At 48.1% G+C, this 22,633-nt stretch overlaps 1 protein-coding gene across 6 annotated transcripts in view; it reads left to right on the top strand.

Annotated features, from left to right (window-relative positions):
* Nucleotides 1-19,314, top strand: part of LOC112544928 (SUN domain-containing protein 3-like) — a 28,626-nt gene extending 9,312 nt beyond the window's left edge. For 5 of the 6 annotated variants that reach the window (XM_075934270.1, XM_075934271.1, XM_075934267.1 and 2 more), the window contains exons 6-12: nt 5,861-5,924; nt 10,889-11,021; nt 13,469-13,550; nt 13,836-13,939; nt 17,510-17,677; nt 17,874-17,969; nt 19,159-19,314. In XM_075934270.1, coding sequence (XP_075790385.1) covers nt 5,861-5,924; nt 10,889-11,021; nt 13,469-13,550; nt 13,836-13,939; nt 17,510-17,677; nt 17,874-17,969; nt 19,159-19,272 — 761 coding nt within the window. In that variant the 3' untranslated portion in view covers nt 19,273-19,314. The remainder of the gene's footprint in view (nt 1-5,860; nt 5,925-10,888; nt 11,022-13,468; nt 13,551-13,835; nt 13,940-17,509; nt 17,678-17,873; nt 17,970-19,158) is intronic. The other variant, XM_075934272.1, reaches the window with a different exon arrangement.
* Nucleotides 19,315-22,633: the final 3,319 nt, after the last annotated feature.

Raw genomic sequence — 22,633 nt, forward strand, 5'->3', positions numbered from 1 at the left:
CATCTGCAACCACCTCGGAAGCTCCTGGCCAGCATTGAAAGAGGGCACCAGCCTGGACTGGTGCAGAGGTCCTGGATCTCATCGGGGTCTGGGGCAAGGAGACAAACCTCCAGGATCTCTGCACCAGGAGGTGAAATGCTGAGGACCACAGCTGGATGGCCACTTGCCTGTCCCAGAAGGGGCACAGCCGCACTCTGGACTCGGTGCAGATGAAAATTAAGGAGTTCCTGCAGTCCTGCACAAAGGCCAGGGAGAAAAGCTCCCACTCTCTCGGGGGTAGCCCCACAGACCTGCCACTACTACAAGCAGCTGGATGCTATCCTGGGAAGGGTGGGGCGGTTACCTCCCTCCCTGTCGTTGTTGACTCTGGCCAGGACATGCCTGTCATCAGCCTCTACATGGATGGGGTTGGGGAAGAGAATGAGGACAATGAGGACGAGGAGGAGCAGGCCAGCCATGCGCACCAGCCAGGAGATCATCATGTGCATGAAGCCAGTCTCCCCGTCCCAGGATGTCTCCCACGGCTCAGATGAACCTGGCAAAGTCTCTTCAGGTGAGTTCTATTACTTTCCCTATACACATGTGGGGGCAGGCAGTGGGTGGTGAGGGGCTGCTTGCAGCTTGATTGGTCTTCTCAGCCTGGGGCTCACACAACAGCCGATGCACATAGGTACCAGTCTGGAGCACTCAGCTCCATGATGTTCTCACACAGGAACCCCTCATGCCTTCTCACTAGGTTCCTATACAGTCCTGCCTTGCTCTGGCCTCCATGGTAGGACACCTCCCCATGAAAAGCCACTGCTAAGGAGGCTGGGGTCATGGAAACACAAAGTAGTGCCACACACACCATCCAGCCTCATGCCCACACTACTGGGTAGCATCCAGTCCCGGTGAAGAGTGGTGATGCGGAGGATACCAATCCCCTGCATGGGAACCTGCCAGGGAGAGGAAGAAGAGGGGAACTCAGTAGCTCTCTCTCCAGAAAGCGGCATTTACCACTCACGCACACCTCCCCCAACACCCTCCCCCCTTCCTCCAGTGGGCAGGGATAGAAGTTCTCTGTCTGCTGGATGCCACCAGCACTGGACCCAGCATGTATGGGACATGGAAGGAAGCTGAGCGGCCCTGTCCCCACCTCTCGCCTGCAGGCTCCTGGCCTGGCTGGCACCTTACCATGCCTGCTGCTCTTCAGGATGAGGGGGTAGTGATGCTCCCCTGGGATGTCCATGCCCCTGCAGAAAAGTGCCCACTGTCTAGGCAACAGATGGCCTTGCGTGAAGCACATCACCATTGTCTAAACTGAGACCTTCGGTGTCAGGCTCAGAAATAGGGCTCGGCTTCACACACAGTGTGTCCGGGGGTGGCTGCCCCTGTCACTTTTCTTCACAGAGGGGCCAGCTGCGAGTGTGGGGGCATCCACCATCTCCTTCACCATCTTTCTGACCCAGCAAGAGCAGCAGGCAAAGGTGACCCTGTGAAGACCTGGTGCAGGAGCACCTTGACTGCCCCTGTTCCCACAGCTGGAACATTGAGGAGGAGCGACAGGAGCAGCAGACTGACCAGAAGCTGAGGATGATGATGTGGGAGCAGCTGTTTCACCAGCATGAGGCCATGTGCTCCTCAGTAACGTCAGTCATGGAGCACATGGTCACATGTATGGAGTGGGCCACCAGCCACCACCCTGCCCCCCACAATTTCCTGCCCAACTTTCAGCACCCGCTCCTGCCCCCACCCTCCTGGCTTCATCTTCTAGGCCGCATAGGGGGCCACTGGAGCCCACAAACATGTGGCAGTGGGACCTCCCAGGCAGCCAAACCTCACGAGGTACCCAAGGCAAGCAACAGTCCCAGTCCCAGCTCCATCCCTGAGCCCCTCTATCCCTCCTTGCCCCCCCTTTTCCCCTCCCAGATTCTTTATCCAGTCTCTCCCCTGTTGTATATTCCCCAAATGAAAATATCAGCGTCACTTTTACAAGCAAAAAAGGCTTCTTTATTTGGTCTGCTGGGGAGGGGGAAGATGGGAAGGGAGGGATGGGGAAAGAAAAGCACACAGGGGCAATACAGCAGCCCCTTATGGGGAGGTCCGGGGGAGAGTCTCACAGGTAGCCTTGGCTGACACTCTCTCTCAAGGCCTCCCATGATGTGCTTGCGAATGGCAGCAGTGCCTGGCTGCTCAAAAGCCTTGGCCAGCCACTCAGCCTCTGCCCCTAACCCTGGAAGAAAAGTCTCTCCCTTGCTTTCACATATGTTGTGAAGCACACAGCAGGCTGCCACCATCTGGGGGATGTTCTGGTTTCTGAGGTTCAGGCACATGAGGATACTCCAGAACCTCCACTTGAGGTGTCTGAAGGTACCCTCCACCACCATGAGGCACCTGCTAAGCCTAGTGTTAAAGAGTTCTTTGGTGGGGTCCAGGCTGCCTGTGTAGGGCTTTATCAGCCAGGGGAGCAAGGGATAGGCTGCATCACACAGGATGCACATGGGCATGTTGACGCCCCTCCCCCCCCCATCCTGATGGTGCAGTTGGAGAAAAAGTGCCGGTGTGCATCCTGCAGAAGAGTCTCGAGTTCCAGAAGATGTGGGTCTCGCGCTCCTTCCCTGACCACCCAACGTAAATGTCTGTGAACTGGCCCCCATGGTCCACGAGGGCCTACAGCACCATTGAAAAGCGCTCCTTTCTATTTATGTGGTCAGAGGCACGGTGGTCGGGGATCAGGATGGGAATGGTGCCGTCAATGGCCCCCCATATTTGTTGAAGCTCATGGTGGCAAAGCCAGTGACGGTGGGGTCCATGGTGCTCACAGTGATGACCCTCAGAGCAGGATGGCGTTGATGGCCTTGACCAACTATAGAATCGTAGAAACATAGAATCACAGAGTTGCAAGAGCCCGCAGGAGGTAACTGAATCCAACCCCCTTCCCAAAGCAGGACCGACCCCAACTTAACCATCCTAGCCACGGCTTTGCCAAGCTGGGACTGAAAAACCTCTGGGGATGGAGATTCCGCCACCTCCCTAGGGAACCCATCCCAGTGCTTCACCATCCTCCTAGGGAAATAGTCAAATCTGCAGGAGCATGGTCTTGGCCATTGATTTCCCCATGCCTAACTGGTTCCCGATGGAACAGAAGGTGTCCAACGTGGCAAGTTTCCATAGTGCCATGGCGACGCTCTTCTGCAGGGGGATGGCAGATCTTATCTGGGTGGTCTGTCACCTGAGGGCAGGGGTTAGCCATTCGCAGAGCTCCAGGAAGGGGCCTTCCGCATGCGGAAGCTCTGGAGCCACTGCTGATTGCCCCACTGCTGCATGACAAGATGGTCCCACCAGTCAGAAGCAAAATACAGGACTATGTAGCACTTTAAAGACTAACAAGATGGTTTATTAGATGATGAGCTTTCGTGGGCCAGACCCACTTCCTCAGATCAAATAGTGGAAGAAAGTAGTCACAGCCATATATACCAAAGGATACAATTAAAAAAAATGAACAAATATGAAAAGGACAAATCACATTGCAGAACAGGAGGGGGATGCAGACAAGATCACAAAGAGAAAACAGTTTCTTGCCGTTTTAACCTGAAAGGACACTCTCTCAATGACTTAACCACCTGCATTCTGCTACAAAGACCTTTTACATCTGCACTTGAAAGGGAATCCTCTGAACTGTCATTCATGTTAAAATTCGACACTTTCCAAAAAGGACTCAACAAACATTTGAACTGTCTCACCCATTACCAAGATAGTTTCCCCAATTATCACCTCTAATACCATTAACTCACAAACATCCCACTCTCCCCACCTCTAATATCATCAATTCACAGACACTTACCTTCCTTCCTCCCCCCCCCCCCCCGCATCCCCCTCCTGTTCTGCAATGTGATTTGTCCTTTTCATATTTGTTCATTTTTTTAAATTGTATCCTTTGGTATATATGGCTGTGACTACTTTCTTCCACTATTTGATCTGAGGAAGTGGGTCTGGCCCACGAAAGCTCATCATCTAATAAACCATCTTGTTAGTCTTTAAAGTGCTACATTGTCCTGCATTTTGCTTCAGCTACCCCAGACTAACACGGCTACATTTCTATCACTATTCCACCAGTCAGAGTTTGTCTTCCTCTGCCAGAAGTGGCATTGCATGGTGGGCCAGGGATGATGAAGCGGAATTTGGTGCATGAGGAGCACCGGGGCCTGGCTCAAGAGGTCTCCCAGTCTGGGCTGGTCATCATCCTCCTGCAGCACCACGTGGGCAGTCTGCATGAACGGGGCCATGAGGCGCAGCAGGAGGCCCTTGAACCTGGAGCTGCTTTGCAGCAGCTCTGCTCCATGTTGGAAGTGCTGTAGCATCCGCAAGTACAACCGGGGCATGAGTTTAGGGTAATCAGTGGAGAAGTGGCATGTGAGACGTGTCTGTAGAGGCGAGCCCCTTGAAGCACGAGTCTTAGCCAGCCTCAGGAAGCAGCTATGGGAAGGGATTGTTCTCCTGATGCCCTGCCCAGAGTGCTTCTGGGGGACTTTAAATGCGATTCAGAGTCTAAACAGTGTGGACGCGCTATTTTGATATATCATATTTTCCGGCGTATAAGATGACTTTTGATGCTAAAAAACATCCCCCAAAAATCGGGGGTCGTCTTATACGCCTGGGATGCCCCGCCGCCGGCTTCCCCCGAGGCTTTGCAAAGCCGCGGAGGGGCTCCGGCGGCGGGGCAGCCCTGGCGCGCCGGGGCTGTCCCGCTGCCGGGGCGTCCTCAGAGACTTTGCTCCCGGTGTCCCTGGTCTGCTGGAGATGGTCCCCAGCAGACCAGAGGCACCGGGAGCAAAGCCGAAGCGGCGGCGGGGTGCCGCGCTTCTGAGGCTTTGCTCTGGCAAAGCCTCAGAGGCGCGGGACCCCGCCGCTGCTGCGGCTTTGCTCCCGGTGCCTCTGGTCTGCTGGGGACCGTCTCCAGCAGACCAGGGACACCGGGAGCAAAGCTGGGGAGGCAGAGGGGCGCTGGAGTATAAGACGAAAACCTATCTTTTAACTAAAAAATTAGGAGGTCGTCTTATACGCCCAGTAGCCTTATACGCCGGAAAATATGGTAATTCTGCACTATTTCAATGGTGCCTTGTGCCTATTTCAAAATAGCTATTTGGGGAGTTATTTTCAAAGAATAATTTCCCAGTGCAGACATAGCCCTAGGGAAAAGATTTCTGAGAGTAGCAGGCTCTTCAATTTAGCAGACAAAGGCATAACAAGATCCAGTGGCTGGGAGCTGAAGCCAGATAAAGTCAAGCAAGAAATAAGGCACAGATTTTCAGCAGTGAGGGTAATTCATCATTAGAAGAACTTATCAAGGTGTGTTTTGGCATTTCCATCACTAGAGGTCTTTAAATCAAGGCTGGATGCCTTTCTAGCAGTAGCTGAGCCACAAAATAAGAGCTTGACAACTAGATGAAATTGTATGGCCTATGTTATGTAGGAGTGGATGCTCAGAATTGTTCCTTCTGGCCTTAAACTATGAATGCTCCATTTCTAGTCAATACCATCCCCAAAGTACCTGCTCTGGGCAGCTCTGGCATTTACTCCTGACTTCAAATCCTTTACTTCTGCTTAAAGAAATAAATATATTAATTCTAGAAGTTGATGTTATTAGCCTCTCTTCTTTCCCAAGAAAGCAAAAATACTGTCCACCAAAATTTGCGTGCATTCAGACTTTTCAGAGCACTTTTTATAAATCTAAAACAAAAGAAGTACGTTCTTTGTGTTGTTACAATGTTTATAAATTGTTTAGAGCATGACCAGTGCTATACTACAGTTATATAACCCTATCCTGTATACGCAGCTGCTGATGCACACAGAAAACTTAACTTAGCTCTTTCCTCTCTAGCATTTGTGCATGGCTTTCACTTGCCCGCCAAGATCTGCAAGCGGCAGATGCAGCTGAAGCTCAGGTAAAAAAGGATTCTCTGAAGTGAGCATTTGTCACCGTAGCCTGGGACTCTGTGGAAAGAGGTAAAGCACTGGTCTCTCCCTGAGACCAGCTCCCTTCTCGTCTGCTGTGTTGCTTGACCCAGGGCACGTCTCTCTTTATCTCGTGTGAGGCAGTTAGGCTATGTCTACACGACGCGCTTATTTCGAAAAAAAAGCTATGTTGGAATAAAAACTTTGAAATAGCTTATTTCAAAATAGCACATCCACACTACAATCGCCCATCGAAGTAGCACTGAGCAATTTCGAAATAGAGCGTCCACACTCATTGGCGCCTGAAATGCACTTAAAGCCCCCCAGAAGCACTCCGGGCAGGGCACCAGGACTGCAGTCACTTCCTGGAGCTGCTGGCTGAGGCTCGTGCTTCAAGTGACCTCCTGTATAGCCGTGTCTCAGGCTCTTCTCTCTTGCCTACCTCCCTGAGGGACAGCAAAGCCTTCTTACTGTGTGCTCTGGTTGCCCTGGTGGACACCTCAGCACTCCAGCCATGGAGCTGCACCTGCCTCCAAGCAGTCGACGGCTCTTAGACCCCATGCCACACCTCCTGCTGTAGTTACTACAGGCTGCCCTCATGGCCCTGCAGGAACAGGACCCCCAGCTCATTGCGGGGCACCTCCTCTCCTCTCTCCACTCATGGCTCATGCAGCACAACCCCTCCTAATCACCTCTGTGCATCGTGCACCACCACTTCTGGCAACGGGACACCAGTGCCAACTGGTGGGACTGGATCATCCTGGAGAGGTGGGACGACAAACAGTGGCTCTAGAACTTCCACATGCAGAAGGACACCTTCCTGGAGCTCTGCAAGTGGCAAACCCCTGCCTTCTGGTGATGGAACACCCACATGAGACCTGCCATCCCCCTCCAGAAGAGGGTCGCCATCGCCCTGTGGAAGCTCACCACACTGGACAGCTATTGCTCCATGGAGAACTGGCTTGGAGGGGGGAATCGACCGTCAGCTCATGCAGGTATGGCTCTCTCTTGCTATCATCCCAGGAGGGTAGTGAACTGCTGGAATGGGGATCCCTAGGGAAGGAGGAGGGAGTGGTGGAAGCAGTCTCCCTGGAATGTATTTTAGTCCCTCCTTAAGGAAGTCCTGACATTGGATGGGGCAAGTTGGGGCTTGGTCCTGGCATGTGGAGAGGGGGGTGGGCTCAGGGAACTCCCGAGGGCCCTAGCAGTACTGTGATTCCCTGTTTGTCTACTTCTGCAGGTGGTGAGGGCATCAGCACCATCCTGCTGCACAGGTTCTTCCTCCTTGGTGACATCAACCGCACTGTCACCAGCTTTGCCACCATGAAGCCTGTGCAATGCCCTTCTGTTCCTTTTCTCCCCCACCCTTCCCTTCCCCTGCCCTCTTTTCCTCTCTCCCCTTCTCCCTCCCCTTCCTCTGTTGATAAAATGAACCAGACCTTTTGTTTTGAACCAATAAACTATTTTTTGTTTGGTTGCGGTAAATGTAGCTGAGGAGGGACTGGGGAAAGAATCTGGAAGGGGGTAGGGAGGTGGAAGGGGGAGGAGAGTCTGAGGGATGGGGCTGGGATTGGCACCTGCCTCGAGTAATTCCACCGCCTCTTGTGTGGGGATCTCGGGGCCCACAGGGGGTTGGGGGAGAAGCTGGAGGGGCGGAAGTGGCAGCAGCAGCAGTCAACAGGCGGGCAGTGGTGGCAGTGTAAGCTTCACATATGGTCCAGGCCTGATGCAATAGCTCCTGCCAGGTGTTGCGGTGCAGCTCCAGGTCCGCCTCCATTCTGCAGTCCTGCTGGTCCAGAGACTGCTGCAGAGCACACAGGCAGGTGATATGCTCCTGCTGCTTCATGAGTTTGCCTTCACCTGTGGGTCACATGGGGTTGAGAGGCTGGTCTGGGAGGTGTGGTTCATGCCCCACTGGCAGCTGGCCCAGCTGTGAAGGGAAGTGAGAAGGGCAGTCATCCCTGGAGACACTGTGTATGAAGCCTAGCCCTCCTCTCTGAGCCCACACCGAAAGGTCTCGGGTCAGAGGAAGGTGATGGGCTTCAAGCAAGGCCATCTGTGGCTTAGACGACGAGCCCTTTTCTGCCGGGACGGAGATGTCCCAGGGGGAAACTCGCTACCCCTTTGCTCCAGAGACAAGCAGGTATGGGAAGTTGCCCTCCTGTGGGCGGGAGGAGGGCGACCGGGCAGCTTGGTTTCCCTCTATGCCATTCACATGCAGGTCTGGCAGTGGCAGCGTCCCACAGGGAGATGGCTTGTATCCCTGCCCGCTGGAGGAGAGGGGGAGAAGGTGCTGGGGGATGCGTGTGTGTGGGCAGTAAATGCCACTTGCCAGAGAGCACTGCTGGCGTCCTCTCCACTTCCTTCCCATTGCCCTTCATTGCGTCTTCTCCCTCAACACTGTGGCCTGGGGGCGCATTCTGCCCTGGGAGTGCGGGCATGCCCATATGCCATGTGCGACACTGCTGTGTGTGTGTCCATCATGCCTAGTGGTGGCTGGTGGTGGTGTCCTACCATGAGGTGGGGAATAAGGCAGGCCTCTCCAGAAACTCTGTGGGCAGGAGCTCAAGGTTCCTGAGCGGCTGCCTCATTGCAGCTGTCTGCTCTGGACTGGTGCTCTCTATGCACCTGCATGCACAGGCTGCTGTGCGATCCCCAGGCTGAAAGGCATGGCAAGGAGTGTGCAGCCCCTCACCACCCTCTGCCTCCCACCGTGTATGTCCGGGGATAATAATGCCACTCACCTGATGAGCCTTCCTCGGCCTTGTCCGAGTCCTGGGTGACATCCTGGGAAGGGGTACCGGTTCCAGCAACAGGGTGAGGTCCTGGCTAGTGGGCGTGTTGTCTGTGCTGGCCACATCCTCCTCCTCCTCCATAGCCATCTGGGAGGTTCAAGAGAGGTGTGTACAGGCAGGAGTTGATGACAAGGGGAGGGGAGGTGACCTACCACCCTTCCAGGATGCCATCCAGCTGGGTGAAGAAGCGGCAGGTCTGGGGTGCTACTTCCGATGGGGAACTTTTTTTTCTGGCCTTGGCATAGGTCCGGTGGAGCTTCTTCACCTTCATTCTGACTTGGTGCAGAGTGCGGCTGTGCTCTCTCTGGACCAGGCTGGTCGTATATAGCTGCATCGTGCCATTCGGTGCGGAGATCTTGGATGGTAGAGCGTTCCTTCAGATCTCAATGACATCCAGGATCTCCATGTCCGTTCATGAGAGCGCCTTCCTCTTTCTCTCCAGGGCTGGGGCTTGGAAGGTGGCTGCCTGCTCCTTTGCAGCGGTGGGGTGGGGTGGGGCTCGGCGGCAGCACGGGGATCTGTGGCAGCAGCGATAGCAGTCAGGGCTCTGCTATGTGGCACAGTGCGAGCTGGGCCTGCTTTGTGCTACAAGCTCTTTCCCCTGGGGCTGTAGCTTTAAGGACTGCAGGGGAAGGGGAACCATGGAGTTATGATGCGTGTGGACAGAGTGGCGACCAGGGCTCCCATGGGAAGCCCTGGAAGCCACTTATTTTGAAAAAAACTCCAGCTGTGCTGCCTACACACCCCCTATTTTAAAATAGCTCTTTTGAAATGGGCGTTCTTCCTCAGCAAAGGAGGGTTACAGAATGCGGCATCGGAAGCCCGTTACAGGCAGTCCCCGGGTTACGTACAAGATAGGGACTGTAGGTTTGTTCTTAAGTTGAATTTGTATGTAAGTCGGAACTGGTACATATTGTAGGGGAAACTCTAGCCAAACATTTCTCCAGAGCTCAGTTTTATTCTCCCACACCTCACTTCCCTCAGTCCTTTATTCTCAAGCTGAGGTGTCTGCTGAGAAAAGTCGCTCCGCGTCTCCCTGGTCTGCTGGTGGGGGGGGGGGGCGCTAGCTTCGCGTCTCCCTGGTCTGCTGGGGGGGGGGGGGGCGCTAGCTTCGCGTCTCCCTGGTCTGCTGGGGGGAAGCAGCTAGTGTGGGGTTGCCTCACCCCGTTTGTAAGTAAGGATCCGATGTAAGTCGGATCCATGTAACCCGGGGACTGCCTGTATTTTGAAATGATTTCAAACGAACAGGCTTTCTGTGTCAACCCTCACTTTGTTCTTTCGAAATAACACTGCTGTGTAGACCTGCCCTTGCTGTCCTGAGAGACCATGGGCTTCCTACTTCAAGGCCTGGCTGTGCCAATATGCAGGGCATGCTCCATAGGTGGGGGAAAGGGATGTACTAACATGCAGATGGAGAAGGGAGACTCAAGCCCATTGTGCTGCCTGCCATGAGACAGACTGAGGACTTTGCCCTAGTGCCCTCACGGGGGCATCTCTTTCCACAAGGTGGTCCTGATGGGTTTGGAAGGCAAAGGAGGACTTTCCATTGTCCTGCCCTCTTTTGAATGGGTCCCTGGGCCTATGATCCCTGCTGTCATGATGGACAGCCCAGAGAGGATACTCCAGCTCACATGCCTTGGAATAAATTGAAAATAAAAGAAGAAAGCTCAGTCCTGAAACCCTGCCCTTTGAAACGTGCCTTTCTCTCTGCCTCCACCCACGTGCTAAAGCATCGGCTTCCTGCCCCCTCCCTGTGTTGCTGGAGGGGTGAGCTCACAAGCTCTGGCTTTGGCTACATGGACACTCTTGAGCAAGAAAGCTCATGGCCATTCCCAGAATGATCATCAGAGCACCTGTGCTTTTTCTGCGAGACTCCTTTTGTGCAAGAAAGCCCTGTTGAGCGTCCACACACACCTTTTTGCGCAAGAACTCTTTCACAAAAAGGAGTTATTCTTCATAGAAAGAGGGAGACCTACACCGCACAAAGCCCTCTGTTCTGCCATTCTACTGTACATTGTCTTCCACAAAAACACGCTTGAGGTGTGGTCCCGCTGCATTGTTTTGGCGTAAAATCAGCCATAGTGTAGACGTAGCCTCCCTGTGCTACAGCTTCATTTGAAATGGCATTTCCTGATGTCTGCTTGTTGTTGTTTATAAAGACACCAGAATGTGATTCTTCAGCAACATCTTCAGCAGGAAATTGACGACTTCCAAAAGCAGGTCACTGAGCTGCAGATCCAAGTAGCGACTCTAGTGAAGACGCATGGACAGCAACATTGGAAGACAAAGAAAGTGAGGATCAGACCATGTGCAGTTGCTTTTTACTTTAGTCTTAGGAGATAGGCCCAAGTCCAGGTGGCCAGAGGCCGTCCTCGCTATAAGTCTAAAAAAGATACGTTCCAAAAAACTTGGACTAATAGCGAAACAACGTAAAGTGGGGATTCCCCCCCCCCCCCCCGTGGCTGACTTCCATTTGCATAAAGTCTTATTGTTTTGTGCGACTTAAGAGCAGGGAAAGGGAGGACTTATAATGCACCAGTTCCTACAAGCGTCAACGACTTTAGTGCAGAACAGATGTATACTGGGGCGACTTATGGCTGGGACGCCTTGTATTACATTTACACAGGCTTTGAGGGCAGGATGCCTTTGAGGCATATGGAAACTGTCTGAGGACAGTGATAGCCCATCCCATCCTTGTCAGCCAAAACGTCACTTCACTGCTTTGAGCTTCTTTGTTTTAGTGTCATTCCTTCACCTACTGCTGCATGATGGCTTTCATCTAAGTTACATTTACTTTAAAAGTGAAGGTACCAACCCCCCCTCTACATATAATTCTTCTAGAAAACACAGAGGCTGCGTCTAGACTGGCAAGTTTTTCCGCAAAAGCAGCTGCTTTTGTGGAAAAACTTGCCAGCTGTCTACACCGGCAGCTTGAATTTCCACAAGAACACTGACGATCTCATGTAAGATTGTCAGTGTTCTTGTGGAAATACTATGCTGTTCCCGCTCGGCAAAAGCCCTCCTGCACAAATGCTTTTGCACAAGAGGGTCAGTGTAGACAACGCGGTATTGTTTTGTGCAAAAAAGCTCCGATCACGAAAATGGCGATCGGGGCTTTCTTGCGCAAAACTGTGTCTAGATTGGCATGGACGCTTTTCTGCAAAAAGTGCTTTTGTGGAAAAGTGTCCGTGCCAATCTAGACGCTCTTTTCCGCAAATGCTTTTAACGGAACAACTTTTCCATTAAAAGCATTTGCGGAAAATCATGCCAGTCTAGACGTAGCCTAAGATTGCTAGGACTGCCTTGAGACATATTATAGAATTGAATAGTAAATTATAGGCCTGCTATTCAGTTCTATGGGTGGCTCAAACAAAACAATAGAAAGGGCATAACTTCTTACGAACTGTTACAGGTTTTTAGAAAAACTTCTATAGAACCATGTTGATTTCACTTGGTTGCCTCCTGGAAGGCCTTTGCATGAGGGCAGGTCCTGGAGGCTAAAGTCTTATTTCTCTACAGAAGAGTTATAGCCTGGTCAATGGCAGTGCTAGCTACAACCTCCTCCCCTCCCCTCCCGTGCCCTTCCTACTCACCCTTCTGCTGGGGAACACCTCTGTTTTAGACAGAGGAGTCCAGTTCCTATGACGCATTCACTCCTGTACCTCTTTGTTGTTATTAATTAGTGATCATGTTCATTACAGTGGTGCCCTAAGGCCACTCAAGAATAGGTCCCATGGTGCCAGGTTCTGTAGAGAGTAGTACCAGGAAGAACCTTCCCTGAAGAGTTTATGGTCTAGAGAGAGGAAATGGCCACAGTGTAGGGGCAGGGGAAGAAAACACAATCAGAGTGAATAATGTGACTGTTGCCACCACACTGTATTTTATTTTGGGGAGCTGAGTTTAGTTAGGAGCAGATAAGTTAAATGGCAAACCAAGTACAGGGACATTGAAGGAAAGGGCTAAGAGGGGAGCAGAGCTGGTTTTAAGGGGGATAGGTGTGGAGTGAAGCAAAGGTGAGGAGATTGAGGGAAGGGGAAGGAGAAGGTTGGAACAAACATCCAATCAGCACAGGATAGAGAAAGTCAGGTCCAAGCTCCAACTCTTCACAAGGAGGCTATGCTGGTAGTTATGGTGTCTAGGAGACATCTCCACTGGGACTAAGGCAAAGAATCCTTTTAATGGGATGGCTGATGGATCCCACATTTGTGCACAGTGCTGCAGTGTGTGGCTTGTAGGCACCATTGCTGACTTATGAGCAAAGACCTCGGAAAATAACTGTCTAAGGCAGCCCAGATGGGATGTGTCCATCCAGGTTCTTCTAGGTCAGTGTTTCCCAAATCATGCTCTGCAGAACCCTGCGGTTTTGTGAAGTGAAAGTAAGGGCTCCGCGAGAACTTGATCACTCCCCCCCTTAAAGAGACAGAAAGGAGCTAGCTCCTTCTCTGGTTTTCCGCCGGCTTTCAGACACCTCCCCTGCCCTCCCCTGCTGCCACTCTGCGTTTCCAAAGCCCGCTCGGGACATGCGTGACCACATTTTGGCCCCCACGAGGTCTCCCTAGTCCAGTTCCCGTGGTGGGTTTTTTTTTCTTGACAAATTCCCCCCCCCCCCCCCGCCCCCGGCTGTAAGGGTTCCTCGAAATTCTTCCGAGTTTAAAAGAGTTTAGTGGCCAAATAAAATTGGGAAACGTTGCCCTAGGTATTTCTGTACAGCATTCCCTCACTTGGTATTTCCTTCACAGCATCCAGTAGGGTCAATGGACAATTGGATAGACGGCAACAGTGACCACATCCAGAGGGAGGACTTTGCTCTGAAGTCAATGGGTAAGCCGAACTCAAGGAAAATGGGCTCTTTCTTCTTCCACAGTGAGGGATGCTCTTAATTGGGGGGTAAATGGGGAAGCTAACTGCATATCACACTGGAAGAAAAGTGCCCACGCCTAGATCCCATTAGCATACCCAACAGTAATATCACAAGACTGAATTTCAAAATCTGTTCCCTGTGTTGCATATCTGTCTGGTGCACATGTGTTATAGATGTAACTTACTCTGCAGGTGTTTGCTGTGTCTTCTGGCAAAATGTTCTCACACATTCTATAATGTCTGCAGGTGCCTCTGTTGTGAAACACAGTGAAAGCTACAAGACAGGTGCACAGATTTGTATGTTTTGGCTCTGCTGGGAATATTCACGGTCTCCAGATGTGATTCTACAGGTAAGAATCCCATAAAACTACCTCTGTTTCGTCTCTTCTGGTGGCTTGAATCCTCTCTCTCTCCACCCCCATCTCCACCAGAGCTGGGATGATATAGGGAAGGCAGAGTCTCCAGCAGAGAGAATTGACCCCTGTAGATAAGATCAGCTGTCTTCATTAGCAACAGCAACGTCAATGAAGCAGGGACTGCTGTGAGATCTAAATGGGTCATAAGCTATCACAGTGCAGAATGCAAAGCTAAAGGCTGATGTTTCAGAAAAGGATACTAAGCTAAAAAGCAAAAAGTTCTCAAAATCTCAGGTTCACAGCTGTGTCGAGATTGGGACAGAAATTACCTCTTGGCAAGGCATGAGTTCTCCTTCCAAACCGATTCCCAGATGTTCTAGGAGGAGAGAGGCTTTTGTCACGGAGCAGTCAGTCTCCTCTCCTCGAATATCACTGCTGGGTGTTCAGTGCCATTCATAGCTGCCAAGGAAATACAGAATCCACAAACTTGGGTCTTGGCAGCAAGGCAAAGGCAGAAGGAGGGTAGGGAAGAACAGTTGAGGCTTTCTTCAAATATTTTGCTTTCAAAAGATCAAAAGCAAGTTAACATAATTCCAAAATTTAAACCCTAGCTCATAGCTAAATCCAAGCACAGCCAGAATAATTGAGAAGACTTTTTCACTGTAGTCCAAAACAAACAAGCAAACACAAATCCTGCATTAAAATATATTAAGGTTGCTAAAGTGATAACATGGTTGCCAATTGTGTCAATAACAAAATTTAATTGCTGAGAAACAAGCAGATTTCTAGGTCAGAGAATCATAAATCTCTTGCTGAGAAAACACGTAACACATTCGATTCAAGAACAAAGAAATGCATGGTCTTTGTGTAGAATAACTTAATAGATGTAGCATAACAAGAAAAGTTTTTAAGATTGACTTATTATGAAATCATCTAGGCTCACTTCCATTATTATGGGTATGAATTAAGGTTGTTGTGATGAAGTATATGTTTCTTTATGTTTGGTGCGAATGTGAATGTTATGTGGGCAGCAATGTCATGCATTTCCTGGCTTTTTAGATGCTTGACTTTTGCCAAGGGAAGGAAACTACATTGTTGTTACTTAGCAACCTTAATGGGTTTTTGTAAATGAAGTCTTTTGATTTGGGAATGAAGCTGGGTATCCCTTTTTAAAATAAATATTTCATGTTCTGTTTTGTACAATTAAATGAGACTTTTTTTAGGTAAGTGGATGAGTGGGCATCCGTATTATTCAATTAAAATAGTGAGTGACTGAGGTTAAGCTAATAATGGCTCTTGCAGCGATCTGTCCCAATCAATTCACATTACGCAAGAGATGCAGATTCAGTATAATAGTTTAGTTATCCACAAAGATAGAGGTACCACAGCCTACCTTTCCTATGGAGGCTGGATTAAAAACAAAACAAAAAAGCAACAACCAACCAACCAAATAAACAAAAAACAGTGACAATCATAGAAAATTAAGTATCAGATCTAAGAGTGGAACTCGGGTCTTAAATTGCCCTGCCAAATCACTAAATGTCACTCCACTTTGATTAATCCCTCTAAGAATGTGGCCAATAATACTTACTCTTACTATTATTCCATGTTATAGTGGACTTATCTCAGTACAGAGCATCTCAGGCAATTTGTATGATAGTCTCTGATGGGTGAGGAGACATGGATTTACTGCTTTAGGCTCTGTCTGAACTAAGGAAATTGCTTTACAAATTCCCAAGATTGGTAATAATGGTCCCGGTTGTTATGCCCAGATGCACCCAGAATTAGGCAAATGACCAGCCCAGTACAACTGTTCCTTCAGCCCCTTTGGAACCGGTAGTCATAGACAGACCATAGCGGAGAATTGCAGTGGACGGGTCTCACCCTTCAATTGCACTGTATGGCTTCACCCTGTTGTCTCTCATAGAATTTTATTCATGTTACACCTTCATAGTCATAGTTTCACAAGGCCTCAAAAGACTTCTTTCTTGCCTAGCCTCTTTTCTGGCCATGTTTGACTGGGTACTGCATTAACACATGCTTTGTATGATATTTGGAATATATCTCATAAAAATGTTGGAGAAACCCCATTCTACGGCTTTTCAGCCAGCCTCTGAGGACCAAGTTGTCTACGCTGATGGAAAAGGTACATCCCATCTTTTCACCATCCTTGAAGTTGACTTTTGAGCTGAGCAAACCTGCAAGTTTTAAACAAGAATAGCTAAGCAAGATTGCAGGCTTTCTGTCCTGGACAGGCAGGCTCAGTTAGGTGAGGGTTAGGAAGCGTTTTTGACACTCAAGATGTTGGCTGCAGGCTACAAAGGGCAATGAGTGCTTTTTCCATGGGTGTTAATCACAAAGGGTGTATTTACATTGTACCGTTATTTCGAGATAACTAATGATATTCTAAAATAGCAAGGAGAGCGTCTACACAGCCATTCCATTATTTCAAAATAATTTTGAAATAATGGACGGCTTATTCCGAAATTGGTAAACCTCATTCTACGAGGAATAACGCTTACTCTGAAATAGCTATTTTGAAATAAGGCGTGTGTAGATGCTCCACTGCTGCTATTTCAAAATAGCCTCTCACCAGGGCCATTCTAAGTTATTCCTCCCCAGTGCCTCCAGAGGCTCTAAATCGAGATAGCACATCTACATTAGGGAAGCCTTCCTCAGATTAATTTTGAGGCTTCCCTGCAGTGTAGACGTGCTATTTCAAAATAAGCTATTTCAGAATAACTATTCCGGAATAGCTTATTTCAAAATAGCCGGGCAGTGCAGACATACCCTAAGACATACTTCCTCCTGAAAGGGGAACAGATTGGGAGGATTGTCTGTGTCTGATGATGATGTGTGGCCGGTTGGAGAAGCGAATCAGAGGCATCACCCAGGGACTGCTGAACTTCGGTGGAGAAGGGAAGGGAATGGTGATAACTGGTGTGCCTTTCACCTTCCTGTAGTCTGCTCCTTATTCCTATTCCTGAATCCTTCTTCCTGAACTCAGTGGTCCGGTTCCTGTTTAAGGCTCTGTATGTGTGCACCCCATTAGGTGTGTGCAGCTATTCAGGGCTTGCTGATAAATATCTGCTGTTTGGACTCTGACCATGTTTTGAGCTAACCAGTTCATGGTCATTACACTTTTTGATTGACAGCCTACCTGTGTGTCTTGCTTCATTTGTGTATGTGTTTTTTACATTGTTGTTCAGGGGTGTACATATACTCAGATCCAATAGCATTAGCCGTGAGGGCAGCTTTAGTGTGCAGGGGATTTGGCATTTTAACCATCCAATCACATTGCGCTCCCAGAAAAACTCTAATCAACCCGATGAAATGCCAGCAACCCATCTACTCTGATTTGTGACCTTCCATCAAAAAAAGCTTCTGTTTCCCATTTTGCTAGGAACATTGTCATCCTGGAATGTCTATGGCACCAGAGTATTGTGCTCTTTAATGGGGTCTTACAGCCATAGAGTCACAAAGTGCAATGTTGGAAGGGACCAGCAGTCCATCTAGACATATCTGAAATGCAGTTCACTATTTTATATTGCTTTTGGGTTTCAGCGGGATAACGCCCCAGGGAACTGCTGGGCTCTGCGTGGATCTCGCGGCTTTGTCGTGGTTAAATTAGCCAGAGTTATCCAACCGCTGGCTGTCACGCTGGATCATATTGCCAAGAAAGATTCTCAGACAGAAGAGATTTCCAGTGCCCCCCAAAACTTTGCCATTTATGTGAGTAACTTTCTCACCTTTGCAATGAGACTGAGCGCTGCATGCTTGCTGCTAGCTCACATGGCAGAGCTGATTGGTACCGTGGGCCGATCACGCAGTGGGATTAGTGGCACACTGCAGTAGCCTTTGGTGAGCATGTTGTGTGTCTCCGAACCTGGAATGAGAAATTCCATCTCCTTCCTGTTTCCTCTTTTAGGGGCTGAAAGAAGATTTTGGAGAGAAGGGAGCTGCTTTCTTAGGGGAGTTTGTCTATGATCAGGATGGGTTCCCTGTCCAAACATTCAAGCTGGAGGTATGCTATGGGGTTCCAACTAGAAGAAGGCTGCATCGCTTCATTTGATCCAACCATGATGCTGAAAAATATCTGTCATGGTGACTGGCCTAGCAACCCCTCTGTCCTCTCACAGGTTTCTGAATGCGCCCACTCCAGTGTCAGGCCTTGTGCCTTTGTCTATCTTTGAGTGAGAATTTGCAATTATCACACTGTACATTTTACCTTAGATCAACTGTTATTACCCTGATGGGATGACTAAATTTGGGGTCCTGCAGTTCTGGCCTTTGGGAACGAATGGCCAGAGGTACATAGTGACCAACCTTGCTAAAACAAATGTATTTGTTTAGCTGTAGGAATAAAGCTTTAGAAAAAAAAAGGATTAATAAACCAAGCCTACACACATCTATCTTCCCTCGAGAACTACCATGGAATGATGGCAACTTAGGCCTCATTTTTCCAGACCTCTCCACCTCAGTGGGCCTCAGGGATTGGGGCTGGTTCCCCCGCCCAGATTGGGCCTTTTTAAACCCTGCTACTTTTTTGTTCTTTTGTATTTTTGCACCTTGGTCATTTCTAAATCAGACTATTTCATAGGCTGGTGGGAACCAGAGCTAGAATCTTCCAAGTTGAGTGTTCTGGCTTTGTCCCTTAACAACTCATAAGTGTTTGGTGAGACGGATGTGGAGCCATTCTTCTCCTTCCTGCCTTGATGAGTCAACTCAAGATAGTCATTCAAAAGCTATCTCAGTAACCAAGCCAACTACAGTACCAATGTGTGATTACAAGACAGCTCCGAATTCATCACTATGTTGTCTTCACCTGTGTGGTAGAGTGGGGTTGGAGGCAGTTTGATGGGGCAAAGGGAGAAAGCAGCAGAGGGGTGATATGTGTTCAATCCCTCCTCCAGCCAGACCCATTTACATCCTGTGCTCATTTACATGAGTTCATGGGGGAGAGACTGGATGCAGTGGAACATAAATTGCCTAGGGCAATTGTGAAATCTCCATCATTGGAGATTTTGGAGAGCAGGTTAGATAAACACTTGTTAGGGATAGTCTAGATAATACTTAGTCCTGCCAGGAGTGCAGAGGACTGGACTAGATGACTTCTTATGGTCCTTTCCTGTCCTGTGATTCTATGATTCTATCTCCTTACAGAACAAACAATTGATCTTTCACCGGTCTGGTTCTTTCCTTCTCTCCCTCAGGATGCAAATGCAGATCAATTCAGATATCTACAGCTGAGAGTCTTGAGCAATTGGGGCCATCAAAACTATACGTGCATCTATGGGCTTCGTGTGCATGGGAACCCAGCGCTCTGATGAACCAGCAAGAATCCACATGAAATAAATAATTACACCTGGGTAATGCTTTCACTTTGATAGTGTTGGTTTGCCTAGTAACAGACAATAGAAACTGCCTTGTTTCTCTATATTACTTTTGCCTCACTCCCGACTGGGGAAGATGTTTAAGGAAATGTAACCTGATTCTTAAAATCTAAATTGTGGCCATGGGCAGAAAACAACACTGTAAAAATGGCACCGTCTTACATCACTGATCTGCTCCCAGAGTATATTCTGAATCCAATTTGCAGATTTAATGGGCCAAAATATATTTTAACAAGTCCTATTAGTCCTGATGAGCCAATACTTTTAGGAAAGACTGAACCCGAGTCTGTCCCAGCTTGAATACCATCCACTGACTTGTTAACAAGGCTTTGTTTGTAGAATGGACATTACTGTTGCTGACGCATTGTAGTCAGAAAGAACCAAGCTGGACTTTCAAATTCCAGTGGGCTGGCTGTTAGTGTAGAAATATAATTCTCCTTGCAATTTTAATCTGGGAAAAGAGCACCACAACAAGAGTACCATTTGTAGGGTCACTTTTCAGAGCAGAACCACATTTTAAACTCTGTTCCTAAAGAATTAGAGACATTTGTGACCCTGGTGTCTTTCAAAGTCAGAAAACACCTATGCTGGGCTGAGGCAGTCAGGTCCTGGCTACCCAAAAGAGATTCTACTTCTTAAGAAAAACATTCTGGATATGTCTACACTACCGAGTTTTTTCGGAAAAATGGCTGTTTTTCCGAAAAAAAAATTCAATTACACCCACACTGCAATTGCGTTCGTCTGAAAGAAAATAAAAAGAACAAAGGGGTTTTTCTGACAGTGGTAATCCTCATTCTACAAGGAAAAAGCTTTTTTCTGAAAGAGCTCTTCTGGAAAAGCTTCTTCCAAAAGAAGCCTGCAGTCTAGACATAGCCTCAGTCATCTGCTATTAAAACGCACTTCTGCATGCTTGGAAGGAACAGTCATCTCATTAAATGTCATGAATGCAGTGCAACCCCAAGTGTGCTAGTCATTTTCCAGACAGGAAGCAAAGGGGTGAAATTCTGGCTCCACTGAAGTCAATAGGCATTTTATTATTGTCTTCAGTGGAGCCAGAATTTCATCCAAGTTCCCCACCCTGAACAATTTACAATCTAAACAAGACTTAAAGGGGCCCATTAACAAATCGTAGGACAGATCCTAGGTGTAAAAATCAGCATCCCTTTGCACCAACTGAGGATCTAGCCTCACATATTGAAAATACCTCGTTACTAATAGTGCATTAGATTGTAACAAGCGCAAGAATTTCAGAAATCCACTCTTTACTATTTTTGTAGTGTCAAAGCAGAGATAAATGCAAATACAAGTTTTGACATGTTTATAGTCAGGATTGCTTTTAGCTTTCCAGTGCTACAGTGTTTGGGTTTCAAACACTGCAGACGGATGTGGATTTAACAACTAGTGTCTTCACTGTGGGGTTTTTTTTAAATGTGAAAACATACCCATCGGTTTTATGGTTTTCTAAATTTATTTTTATTGGTACAAGTTTAACTTGATTGTGTTCCTTTAAACTCTTGCTGAGACAATTTGTTAGTGGCCTAACAGTGTCTGTGTAACTCTTTGTAATGGAGGACTTCTCACTATCTCATACGACTGTATTTTATAATAGGCTCTTTGCCAGTTCTTGCCATATCCTGATGTCTGTGGTCCCCTACTGGAAAAAATAAAGTACAACGCAAATCTCAATGTTTGAAGGGGAAACTAATATATTTTCATTGAACATGGCACATATCAATTACTGTTACCATACAGCTGCCAAAATTCTCTGTGTTTTGAAACTCTAATAGGATGTAGGTGTTTTCATCTTCAAGTGAGTTTGAACTGTTCTAATCATGCCAGTTGGGAAAATGTTTGTAACTGCATCTGATTTCAGTTTTGATTTACCATTTCGACAGGTAAGAAATGTTCATACAGTCCTGAAATGATCAAAATGGACAAAGTTAAATCTGCTGTATTTTAGGGATTTAAACATCTTCCTTCTATACCTGTTCTTTTTTCAAAAAATTGAAGACTATTTTCTTCAGAAAATAATTGTTTGCTGCTTTTATTAGTACAACTACATCCCTCCCACTGTGGGTGATAGCATAGTTACTGCAAATAAGCAAGACAGCCTGTCAATTACAGTATATAGGCTATAGTGATACCTCACTAATTTAGAATATATTTTCTAAATAAATATTAGTCATTTAATGTCAATGACAAAATGCCAGTGATTATGATCCATGGAAGGAAAAGCCCAAAGAAAATGATCATGATAGATATTTGTGATTATTTTAATATACTGTGATAATGTAAGTATTCCTCCAAGCATCAATTTGTTTAAGCTCTGTAGGACGTCTCCTCTTACCCCTCGCCCCCTTCATAGATTTGCTCACTACTGATATAAGCTTAACTGAGGCTCTCTGAGAGAATGGAGTTTTTCAGCTTTCAGCCTGGGGTCTGCTTTCAGCTTGGTGTCTGCTATTTTCGTCTCGTTTTTGGGTGCTTTCCCATGGTGCTATACGAGAGGCACTTCTCATCTGTATTGCATGGCACACGGGAAGCAGAAGCAAATGTAGCCACCTGTTTCTGTGGGTGCACGCTACTTCACTCGTTTTGGACGTGATTTTGAGATGTAGACAAGGGGAGCATGGACCACCAGCAGCCTCCTCTGCCCTGGCACTGCAACCCTGCTCCCAGCCTAAGGTGGAGGGATAGGACAGTGAGCTCACCCTGCACTCACCCCACAATGGTGCTCCTGTCCTCAGGACGGGGCCCTGCTGCCCAGTACAGGCATTGTGACCTGGTACACGGGCTCTACTGTGCCACTCTGGTTCAGCATTCTCGGTTTTATGATTTTTGTGGGTGCAGCTGAATCCATGAATCTACACTAATGCCACCCCTGGCTGTGAGGAACCCAAAAGTAAATGCTGCCCTTTTAAAATGAAAGGCTTTGGGATTTAATTAAAGGCACTGTAAGCACAATGCATTCAATCACTGCTAGTGATTTGAGCTCGATGCTGCATTTTCAAGAGCTGGGATGAATAAAATGTAACTCAGCAATCAGAAAAAATGTTGAGTGTTTTTATTTGGGAGGAGAGGGGGCTGGAGCAATGGGAAGACTTACTTACATTTCAGCTCCATACTATAAATGGGGCTTGAGATTTCACAGAGGAGATTTTACCTGTATAAGACTTGCTACCATTCTGGGATAAGCTGTTGTTCTTACACTCAGAAAGGACTGGAATATGCTTGAACACTCATGGGTCTGAAGTTTGCTTTTTTGAGGAATTCGTTGAATTAGCATCTTGTGAAA

The sequence above is a fragment of the Pelodiscus sinensis genome, chromosome 7 (genome assembly GCF_049634645.1).
Source record: "Pelodiscus sinensis isolate JC-2024 chromosome 7, ASM4963464v1, whole genome shotgun sequence".
NCBI lineage: Eukaryota > Metazoa > Chordata > Testudines > Trionychidae > Pelodiscus > Pelodiscus sinensis.